The sequence below is a fragment of the Myripristis murdjan genome, chromosome 3, assembly GCF_902150065.1.
Source record: "Myripristis murdjan chromosome 3, fMyrMur1.1, whole genome shotgun sequence".
Lineage (NCBI taxonomy): Eukaryota > Metazoa > Chordata > Actinopteri > Holocentriformes > Holocentridae > Myripristis > Myripristis murdjan.
In genome coordinates this window covers 31,097,548-31,109,947 of record NC_043982.1, presented here as the reverse complement: position 1 = coordinate 31,109,947, position 12,400 = coordinate 31,097,548, and the positions used below count along the sequence as shown (strand labels likewise).

The 12,400-nt window shown below is 42.6% G+C and overlaps 1 protein-coding gene across 1 annotated transcript in view; it reads right to left on the bottom strand.

Moving 5' to 3' along the window:
• Window positions 1-11,305, bottom strand: part of adamtsl5 (ADAMTS like 5) — a 32,646-nt gene extending 21,341 nt beyond the window's left edge. Inside the window, exons 1-2 of the mRNA XM_030077248.1 lie at window positions 10,443-11,305; window positions 3,690-3,765 (exon numbers count right to left, since the gene is read on the bottom strand). Coding sequence (XP_029933108.1) covers window positions 3,690-3,765; window positions 10,443-10,462 — 96 coding nt within the window. The 5' untranslated portion in view covers window positions 10,463-11,305. The remainder of the gene's footprint in view (window positions 1-3,689; window positions 3,766-10,442) is intronic.
• Window positions 11,306-12,400: the final 1,095 nt, after the last annotated feature.

Here is a 12,400-nt window from a genome sequence, read left to right as displayed (position 1 = left end):
TTTAAGTTACTTCCTACGAAACTGTCCCTTTGCACATAGCGAGAAACATCTCGACATATGAAAGGCAGGGCTCATCATTTCTTTTCTTTTCTTTTTTTTTTTGGAGCAGGTGGTTTACTGGGACGTGGCCTGGCTCTAAACCAATACAGACCAGTAAAGCTGTTTTTTAAAATCTTAGATATAATCCTGGATGTGAGTTTATGTTTATACGCTTCTTTAACTGTACAGTAGCTCAGCGAACTGAATAAAGCATGAAACTGACAGAGGTTCTCTGACTTTGTGACTGACAGAACTGGTCCGGTCAGGTCACACACACACACACACACACACACACACACACGCACACACACACACACACAGCTGAGAGTGGGCTGCATTATGAGTCTCCATCATTTTCCATGGCAGGGTCACCTGAGGCTGCCCTCATTAGTGCAACCGCTGGTCAAATTAGCGTTGATAACAGTTGGAGATGGGGAGGGCTGGCATTTTAGATGAATGAAAAAGACCTCTCACCTTTTAACCCCCCTCCCCACCACCACTAAATTCTACTGAAGGAGTGGAGAAATGTGTACAGTAAGACAGTAACAGAGTGAGAGAAACAAAGAGAGAGAGAGAGAGAGAGAGAAAGCAAAGGTGAAGGTAATGAGATGGACTGAGCTGCCACAGAGCATCACCTCTGAGTCGTCTGAAAAGTGGACAAACAAATTCCTTGAGTGCCACATGTCTGGTTTTTCCAACACACCTTCCCTCTGTGTGGGGTGACAGAGCCTTGATGGGTGACAGATGACAGACACGGCCCTGAAAAGCACCGAGCCTGGAGGCTTGACTGACTGACTGACTGGTGGGGAGAGCAGCCACATTGACATGCAGGGTTATGAGGCATGAGGGCGCCAGAGAGGGTGGGGCTGGCTCACCTCAGCCACCTCTCAAAAATAATCTTAAAAAACAATAAATAACAATAAAAATACCTTTCAGTGATTGTACCTTTCAGCTACCTGCGGCAGCGGAGGTACAGAGGTGGATAAGCAGAACGTTTAAACTTGAGCCGAGGTCTGATTCCGACCCTGTTTACATGCTCATCAACATCAATTATGACGTGATCATCAAAGTAATGTAAGTAAGGCAGTTAGAGCGCTGTACTCTATACTCTGATTATATTGCAGGAAACATCCACCCTAAAAGTCAATTAAAAAAACAGATATTGCTATAATAAGTATCTTGCATTTATGAGCCAACTGTATGGGAGCCCTGAGGGCTCAGCACACTGCTACTTAAGAAAACACCTGCAGGTAGACAAACCACAAGCAAATTAAGAAACATCCTTATCAACACGCTGCAAATTCAGACAAGAAAAACACACTACAGAAGCATGCAGCATTTTGAAAACGCGCTGCAATTAAGTGTTTCCAGATTACACTTTGGAGTAATGAACATGTCTGGTTGCTGGAAACAGTGAATCTCAAAAAACACTGGCAGCTACTTATTGACTAGCTTCAGATTCCTGACTGGCCAAAGATTACATGAAGTCATGTCCAGGTATTTTTACTGCAGCAACATTAATGTCTGAAAGCAGAAAGGATTTGTGGCCTTAAACATCAACAGTAACCATTAGGCTTTGGTGTCAGTCCATAGGGAATGCATATGAATCACATAAATAGCTTAAAAATAAATAGCAGCACTGGCAGCAGTCACATTATAATGCACATAGAAACGCAGCCAGTGAGAGAGGAGATGAGGAGACAGAGAGGGAATGACAGTGTGACAACAGGTAAATACACCTGAGCCTCTGCTAGCTGACAGGTGAACCATGTCTGCGAGCCGTGACCTCTGGGATGAACCGCAGTCGGAGAGAAATTTGAGTGTGTGTGTGTTTTGAGGGGTAACTAATTGAAATCAAAAGATATTCTTAGAGTATGCATATGTAATGATGTAGAGCCAGCTATGTATATATTATGGGCTGGAGTGAGGGATTAATAAAGTGAAAGAGGGAAAAAAACAAAACAAAACAAATGTAACCATAATATAAATTCAAATCAAAATGATGTATACTAGCTGAAGGAACAGCGAGTAAATACTTTTTTCAAAAATAAAAACAAGGGCGAACTCATTTCTGTCCAACTGCACGTGTGTAGGTGATTATGTGTGTGTGTGTGTGTGGGTGTGTGTGTGTGTGTGTGATGTGAAAGAAAGAGTGGGGGGTGTTTCAGTGTCTGGTTCTCACAGCCAGGATGGGGGAAAGCCCCCATCCCTTCAGGCTCTGCCTGACAACCAGACAAACAGTGATGAAAGATGGATGCTGTGCTTGGAGGAGAAAAGTTGGTGCAGCAGCAATCAGAGCATGGAGAGACGCAGAGCGGATGCCTGCCTATAGGAACACTGCCTTTTCCAAGGCAATATACCATTAAAAGACAAACACTCTGCAAAAACAACCCAATCAGCGAGCCTCCAGACCTCTGTGGCCAGCAGGCCCTCTCACATCTGATGCTGGTCAAAGGGCTTTGATTGGTTTATTATCTAAATGAGCTGGATTTTCCTCTGTGGAACCCGAGAGCAGGGATTTTCTCTGTGGATTAGCCTAACTGCAATATTTAACTCTGTCAGACGTAAGAACCCTCGACCCTTACGAGGATAAGCGGTTTGGAAAATGAATGAATGAATGAAGAAGAAGCAAAGGCGGGAAACACAGAGTGTTTGGGAGAAAGGCCTCAAGCATTGTTAGGTTTGGGCTGTACGATCCTGAAGCACGGTGCCTCTTGTTCAAACACCATCACCCTGCTATTAGTTTTGTTTATTTGCTGGGGGCACAAAGGCTGACATCATGTGGCAGCTTGCCATGTGGAAGTCAAACTCCTCTGCAAATGCATCACAACTGGACTTGGTCCTGGACTTGGACTTCCCTAACTAAATAAAAACTGAAATGCCATGGTCATTCTCATGGTCAGGTGAGTTTGCAAAATGTGAACTGATGATGTCGATAAAAGTTATTGCATGGAGCTTTTGATTGTGCTCGGGTATACCACATCAGTATACCCGACCTCCAACATAAATGCACTTTAGTGCTTTTGCAGGAAAAAACATGGATGCTCACTTCTCACTCTAACACAACACGTTCTGCCAACTGATTTTATTATAATCTAGTAAAGTTAACTACAAATAAAACTTGTTACAAAGTTGTTACAGCACATACTTATCACACATTATTAACTACATATCCACGAATGAAAAGTTTTATAAATTATAAATTGATGCAAACTCTATTCAGCAAGACTGCCAGTTTGAATGGCTTTTCTGAGTGGACATTTGAGTAGATCTTTTTTTTTTTTTTTTTCAGACCTCTGAGCACAGCTGAATGCAGCATTGGCAGGCAGGCTTCAAGTACGAGATGTACAGATTCACCCAATCAAGGTCCAATAGTGTAATAAATACTCTTTTAATTCAGCTATATTGATTTTTAAAACATCATGAAGAACACTGTTTTTATTCTTAGCCATAGTGTTTAAAATTACAAAATAATAATAATCCTAAAAAATTAATAGGAAACCTTTGATTCTGGACTCAAAAAAACTGTGTGAACTACTATCAAAAGCCCCATATCCTAAACTGTTTTCACTAAATTGAAATCAGACAAAGCAAAGTTTTGTGACTTGGCCATGCAGCGACTTGAGTCGATGAGAGCAGGTCGGACTTACGCTGCGCGGGGAGGACAGGCAGACGGGACAGACCAGCAGCAAGACAAAGGTCAGGGCCTGGCAGAGCCTCAGCTTCCTAGAGACACAAAGAGAAACAAACACTGTTGGTCGGTGACATCACCCTCACTGTTTACACATGCAAATGTGCACAAACAATGATGGCATGTGGACATAAAGGTTGTTACAGCACCACAAGAGGTGAGATGAGGAAAGAGGGAGGAAGAGAGAGTGCAGAGGAGAGGGGAGAGGAAACAGAAAGATGCGGGGCTGACACTTCAAACAGCCGCCCTGGCGCAGAGGTCTTTAGGTCGCTGATAATATCCACAAATAAGCTGCCATGCTACTGCGAACCCCTGTGGGCTGGAGCCAAGGTCAGGAATGCCCCCCCATCCAGCAAGTATCATTAATCCTCCCAACCCACCCCCAACACACACACACGCGCGTGCACACACACACCCCCAAGGCGCCTTATTAACTCCCACACAACCCAAGAGAGCTGGACCGCCTGCCTGCTTCCCCCTGCCAACACACACACACACACACACACACACACGCACACAAACATACACACACACACACAAACCATCCCTATATCCAACTGCTCTTCAACATTACATGAAAGCCCATTAAAAAGTTTTTTTTTTTTTTGTGTAATTACTATAAGATGTGGTGATATATTGTAAACCACTTACAGTATTGTGTAGATATAAAAATAGTTCCTGTGTGCTGTATATTATGTGTACTGTAGTGTACTGTGTGTACATGCTTCCCTTTTGCGTCTGTCTTGCATCTACATTCATTTTGCGTTTGCAGTGTGTGCCCGTGTATGTGATTTTGATATCACAGGATATGATTCCTCTGCATAATTTTAAATACATCACAGCAACTGAGGTCGTCATGCTGTTTGGATAATGTGGAAAATAGGAAACGGTAACTGCATGTGCTGTTTTGATGAGCATCATTTTGTTTGACAGGTTCATTTTATGATAATCATACTGTAATAAAATGCAGCATGAACTACAATTCAAGCAAGGAACCAATCCACGCTCTGATGACGGGATTGGCCTTTTGCATTGTTTTTAATTGCTGCATGCTGTACGCGATTTGGGGGAAAAATTTGGGGAGATTCTGTTGTGGCACTGGTATGGTACTATGAGAGAAGACGAGCATTCAACCTCATCTGGGAAGGGCAGGGGAAGTTTGTGGTGTTTGCTCAGCTAGCTCCCGTCTTCTCCCTCTTGTCCTTACTCACCTCTGAGAAAAACACGATAAAGCAACACTCCGACATTTGAAACATGCATTGTAAGACTTTTTGTCTCTCTGACTCATCAAAGGACAAGTGTGTTTTCTCAGAAGTGCCATTACTGTCTTGGAAAGCCCCTCTCTTTAATCGCTTCCTGGCAGTGCTTGGCTTGACAGCAGCAGTACATGTCATACATCTGAAGGTAGATGTGTGTACGAAACGGACTGTTCTGTGATCGAACACGTCGTTTTAATTTCCACTCTGAAGAAAAAGATGTGAAGAGGTTATATTTGGAAAAGTAAGTCAACTCTCCCATACTTAATCTTCTTAATCTGCTGTTTCTTGCGGCTCCTTTTCCCCGCTCCCATCTCCCTTCCTCCCACACCAACTTCTACCCTCCCTGACATCTGCTATCTCTCTCAGTTTTGTCGTCTCTCTCTTATCTCATCTCAGGCCATAAACCAAGAGGTGGTCCAAAGCTTTTGGACTTGGGTTTTGGCTCAGGCCCAGGTCAGTAGTTGCCCTGTCCAATTAAACGATACACATCTCCCTCACACTTGGCTGAACAGCCCTTCCCTTCAGAGACCTCTGCTCCTGTCCTGGCCTTACATGGGGGAATTCATATCAGTCATTTTTAAAGGCTCCAAAGAAGGCCACTTTGACTCAAAACAGTAGTGAGTACAAAAATCAGATGGCTCAAAGGACTTGGATGTCACTTTTCTTCCAGCGTCTTAGCTGCATCTCTGTTAAAAATTCTATAGAAGATAAAGGGTAAATAATATTGTTCTACAAAATACATTTTCATACTGTTACCTCGTCTTGTTTGGGGCTTCACTGACAACAGCCTTTTGGATTTTTAAAAAGAAAAAGATTACACTCTGGAGAGAAAAGCTCTGCCCTACAAAGACAAACAGCAGTAACTCTGCTTTTTCTGTTTTTTTTTTTGTTTTCAAGGTCAATGGTAATGAGCATGGTTTAGATTTCAGATGAGCGAAAAATGATACAAGTTAATGCTATGAAACAATCCATAATCCACTGTGTGCCAGTAATACTTTAGTCAACACAGGACATAAAGCCTGCAGCTCAGGTAGTTACTGTTCTTTGACGGTGCAGTCACAGAACCGTAAGGAAACTGAAAGGAGAGTATGGTTGGTCATTGGCTGGTTGGCCCCCTAACCACAGGGGCCCTTATAGAGGTGAGCAGGGGTCACCCCCCCTCCTCCTGCTCTCATTAAGACTATAGCAGCACATTAGTGAATAGCTCTGGGGCAGGGAGAGGGAAATGGCTTTAATCAATACGAGACTAGTTGTTTATTTTGACTGACATTAGCCACTCTCATGACGCTCTCAGGAAGAGCGAGGAAAGCACCACCCAACCCCACCCCACCCAGCAGCAAATGACCCTCAAACAACCAGAGACCTTGCAACATTCACGATGAGAAAGAAAAAGAACTCATTATGCCAGGCATGAGAAGATCAGAGAAACTCAAAGGAACTTGATGGAGAGCAAACCTCCACCAACACTCAACAATTCTCCAACTTGCAAAGCTGTGTAATACTTGTGTTTGTGCACTGTTGGTCTTCAGCGTTTGATTTTCCAGTAAACTTGCACATGAATACAATGCTCTTTAGCTGCTGACTTAGAAGTACCAGGTGTTGGATTTTTCCATCAGCATGGGAAGGCACCATGATACTTATGGATTAAAGAAAAAAAAAACATCTATAGTTGGAAATTCCAGATCCAGATCAACACCAAAATCCAATCAACTAATCTTTGAGTCAAAGGTTCTCTGACCACCAAATGTCAGCCAAAACCATATGCAACTTTTTGAAATATTGTGATGACAACAAACAGACAGACATGGGTGAAAACATGACCAACCTCTGACTTCACTGACAGAAGTAAAAAGGCGGTATTCTCCACACCCTTGCTCATTATTGCACCATAACATGGCTGAACTCACAAACCTTTGCTTAAATGCACTGAAAACACCCAGGTAGCTCTCACATTCCCGCCCTGCTCAAATAAACAACAGTTTCGTGTTGTTATCTTGCAATTAGATTACAGCTATAATGGTTGGACTGGCTGGGGAGCGCTGCACATGAGAGTGTGTTCTTTGACCTCTGGGAAGGTGCGAGTCCTGTCAACAGTGAAGCCACCTGACGGGGCAGAGGATCAGGGCTAAAACGTGCCGTTCCGGTCCCTTACCTTTTTTTGTGTTGGATCTTGATCAGGACCAGAAGTTACTAAGTCTGCACAGTGATCCACAGGCGTCCCTCTCCAATTGTCTACTCACAGACGGGGGAAAATCAATACATCTTCCAACCAGGAGCCAGTCTCGGCCTTTGACCCTAAAAGATTTAGCTGTGACACACCCAGCATTTGGGAAAGCCGGCTGGGTCTGATGGTTATATGGAGTATGGTGCTGAAAGAATTGACTCAACCTTTAACAGATGTTCAGTTTGAAGGCTAGGTGGTCAGGCCTGACCTCCTAAATCTGTATTGACTATGAATGAGGCAGCAACAATAGAAGAGTCGGACAGCAGGCGCTGACAAAATGAGTTTGATCGAACACTGGAAGGTTTTTGTGCCTCAGCAGCTGCTTAACTTGGAGACGCAGTAAACAATTTTAGAGAAGGCAAATTAAATACCAGTCTGCTCTGTACACAATACCCACAGAGGGTTGTGGTAAATGACTGAATGAGAAACAGACGTCTATATCAGGATGCTGTTTTTGTTGTTGTCACGGTTTAGAGCCCATTTCTTGCTCCGACATGGTTCTTGACTTCACTTCACTTCATTTCACTTCACTACACCAGCCCATTCCAGGACAGCCAGAGCAAACGTGGTACACTGTCATTCCTCAGGGATTATAAGATTATCTTTTCACAACCACTTTGACTGAAGCAGAGCCTCTTTCAGGCCATCTATGTTCATGGTCTCCTAATATGATATAGTCACACAAATGCATGCTTTGAATATTGTGAATAATTCTGCCAAGCAAAAAGGGCAAACATAGAGCAATTTGTCAATTTAGGCAATAGATCAAAACTTCAAAATATTAAAAGCTTAAAAGACCCTATGAAAGTTAAAGCATTTAAACTGGTGTACCTCATCAGTTGCATCTACCAGGAGCAAGTCAACAATAAAGACCGCCTATAAAATGAGCAAGGGAACACTGAAACAGCCTAGAAGCTACTCAGATAAACAATTATCCATCTTGCTGCTCCACCCACCGACATTATTCCTATCACTATCATTAAATTTTGAGTTAAACTCATCCCTGAGCATCCCTCAGCATTCATACCCGTCGGCTTTGGAATCAAGCCTCTGTCAGTTTCACATTTATGGGTGAAAACCGATAATTATCTAATAGCTGAAATCCTAGATCTGGATCACCACCAAAATCTAATCAGTTGCTCCCTGGCCCAAGGCCATTGTATCCATCAAATTTTATAACATGGCTGTTAGTTTTTGAAATATCCTACTGACAGAGAGACAAACAACTTAGCAGGGGTGAAAAAAACATGTTACTCAGCTAAGTAATAAACCTTTTAAACGGTGAAGAAATGGGTCAGGGCATATCAGGCCTTTGTTCGTTTCATGCAGGTACTGTAGAGTGCACGCATTCAGACGCCAGCACTGAACAGTAAACCCTTATCTGACTGAACCTTGCCTCAATACAGCATCCACCGAGTTCACTCCGTCACTCACATCAGTGTGCCACAGCTAATTCAGTGTTGTGCTGGGAGGAAATATGGCGAGACACTGTTAAAAAGCCTAAAATGATTTGCGCACAAAGTTACAAAGTCTGGATTTTTCAAAATAAATTACATCCAGCCACTTCTCTGGATTATTCAAATAAAAATGTGTCTCTTTCAAAGCAGTAAAGTTGAAGGGTTATCATTATTATTACTATTTTCATTTTCATTTGTATTCGCATTTGTTGTTAATTATTGGTACATTATGAAATGAAGAATTAGCTAACAAAAAGTCATTTTTTCATGGCATCATGGTTTTAAATGTCATGAGTTGAAGTATTGATTGCCTTGTCTGCAGTTAAGTCCATAAAGAACATACAGAAACCAAAGGATTGAAATTTCTCCCCTGGGAAGTCAGTGACATCATGGCATGTTAAACTAATTCTGAGTCTTGGTCTTGAAGCTATAGGCTCAGTGTTCCATGTCTGTAAGATTATATCTGATCATGGCGTTGATGGCTCCTTCCCAAACAAACACTCTCCTCTCTTTCTCTCTCTCTTGAACATGCAGACAGGTCAGGCTGACATATTTCATCTGACACATTACACCAAATGCAGGCCATAAAGGGGAAAATCACATTATGATATCTTGGGCGCACAGCGCAGCTACTTCAACACATCCTGTTACTGGTGAGACGTGTGCTCTGGAGTATTCCAATGAAATTACATGGATGAGGTAAATTTAGGATTGGGATACCAACAGACAGATTTACGAGACTCAAAGAAACGACAGGCTTCATGCACAGTCGTAGCAGAAGATTCAGACACTCTCCAGTCACTTTATTTTCCAGAGAGTGTGCACTCTGCTGCAGGGATGGGATTAGATAAAATATGAGTGAGATATTTATAGCCCATGACATTTAGGAGATAAAGGTAGTGTAGCAGGATGGGAGGAATGTACAGCCAGGGGTTGCAATCTCAGAGATATGGCTGGAGGATTACCTCACCCCCTGGCAATAAGTACAACAGATTGGATCTGACTTCTGCCCTCAGAAAAACACACACACACACACACACACACACACACACACACATATAGAAAGAGAGAGAGAGAGAGAGAGAGAGAGAGAGAGAGAGAGAGAGAGAGAGAGAGAGAGAATGGGCAGCTGCCTGGGCTTAAAAAGCAGCGTCAAGTTTGCCTAAAGTTTTTTCAATCCTAAAGTCTGTGTGTAGTAAACCATAGGTTCAGTGCATAAACACAGGCGTGCACAGTGGGCATACTAACTTACCTGTCATCCAAAACAACTCAGTATAAATCTTTAAGACCGGCACATAAATACCGTGCATGTGATAACGTGAATTACAATGCAAACAGCGTCCATCTGGGAAGAGAACTTGACCTGTCCTTGGAATTTATCTCCTCCCATCCTTCACTGTACAACTCACTGCTGTTCAAGGTTTTACGGCTCCTTCTTCAATTTATCGCGAATGAACCCAAAACAAATAACCACACGAACAAATATTCTTAATAGTGCATATGATAGCAGTGAATCAGAGAAAAAGCAGAGTCCATTCGGGGAAAAAAAAAAAAAAAAAAACCTCAACCTGTCTCTGGAATTTATCACCTCCCACCCATCCCTGTAGTATTTCACAAAGACTTAACACTAAATCACTTTAATTCTAGTCTCATGCAATTCGCCCAACACCGACTGGCAGATGACTTTATCATTTGACCCTACCTACTACAGCTGCAGCAGTCAACATGACTGCAGTGTGGAGTGTAACGCATTTGTATACGCAGTGTCTTACCTCGTCAGTGGTGAGGACATAGTAGATCCTTGTGAGAAGGGATCAGATATCTTACATTAGCGTGTCAGGTGCAATGTTGTCCCTGTATCATGACCTGAAAAGCTGCCACTCGGCTGCAGAACGCATCCCCATGTCAGGCTGCTCCGAGAGAACGCATCCAAACTCAACACCATCCATACTTTAAGGGGATGTTTCTTTTTTTTTTCCTCTTCTTTTGCGCAGAAATTGAACTTTCTCTCAGCTGTAGAGCACGTCCATCCAAGTTACAGCCAGCTCTGTTTCTCAGGGCTGGTCCTAACACACATCACATGGGCTCTGTCCTCTGGGACACCAGTCAGGAAAGTAATAAAATGCATCTTCTGGCACACATTCAAGTGCAAAAACACGATTTTCTGGAAGAAGAGAAAGACATTCGTTTTTTCTTTCTATTTCAAAAAACGAGGCGCAGGTGTGGAGGGCTACACATTATTCCTAGTGGAGGAATTCACAATCTGTCCCCAAGGCTAAAACAGTTAAGCCAAAGCGTCCCGGCAGGTGATTTCCAATTCAAACCAGCGGGGACAACAGCAGCTTCACGCAGCTGTTAACACAGTCCAGCATGGAGAAAAGAAAAATCCTTCTCTAGCAGGTAGATGTGATGCCCTGTGTGTCGCCCTCACAGTCCAAACAGGTCCAGAAAGTCGGTCAGGATGACAGGAGGCTCATGCCAGCCCCGCTCTGTGGCACCGGGCTGCTCGGAGTCGGGACGCGTCTCTCGGCGCTCCTCCACCTGAGCCTCCGAGCCCAGCGCCGCATTCCTGCGGAGAACACGCCCCTGTCCGCTCCGCTGCTCAAATCACAGAGCTGCTCCTCTCAAGTGAGAGGTGACACAATGTTTCCTCCCCAGAAATCATAAAAGGAAGACATCGTTTTATCTGCCAGGCTGGATTCGTCCGCAGTACAACACGGAAAATATTTCCCCTACAGCTACACCTGTCGAAGTGTGCTCCTATAATATTACTCTAGGGACTTGAGGCGTTGCCTTACTCAATGGTGATTTTTATCATGCACAATATCTTTTTTTTTTTTTTTTTTTTTTTTTATACATTCCTCCATGATGTCACTGCATGAGTGCTTTATAATATTTCTAACTTGCTGTGTGTCTGTGTCCAATAGTGAGTTTATAATGGCATGACCGTAGAGTACTCGATGGCATTTCTCATCTAATTGTTACTCTAATATTAAGATAGAAATATATTATCTCAAAGTGTCCCTAGATTATTTTTACAGCATTCATTTATCTATTCCTCCAAAGATTTGCTAATCCAGTAGTGAGTTTATAGCGACCTGTTGAGCTCTTTATTATTATTATATTATTATATTTACTCTATCTATTGTATTTATTATTTTTTGTGCCTCTTGTAATATCGATAACATTCGTATAGACACTTTTAGTGCGCCCAAACATCCAAATATGGGTTTACAGTCAGTACTATATCGTGCTTTGTGGTATTTTTTATTCTCTTATGGTATCATTATGAGATTCTCCTAACAGTATCCCATACCTTGGATATTTATGTTAATCATATAATAATCCTGCAAGTAGCCTGCTCATGGTGTGCCTGTCGTTCTCAGTAGTGAGATTATCAGACAGCTGTAATCTCACACAGTGATAACCTGTTATTCCAACATTTCTGCACAATTACTATTGGGACTTGTGCCTGTGTGTCCAATAGCATTTCTATCTATCTATCTATCTATCTATCTATCTATCTATCTATCTATCTATCTATCTATCTATCTATCTATCTATCTATCTATCTATCTTTTTGTATAGAGAGATATAAACAGAGCTGCTGTTTTTTCCCAGTTTCTCTGAATGCAATGAAGCAAAGAACTTGAGAGGAGTGAGAGTTTATCTCAGCGAGTTTAATTTAACCGTTTTACTCCCTCAGGCGTTACCCTCCCCCACCCCACCA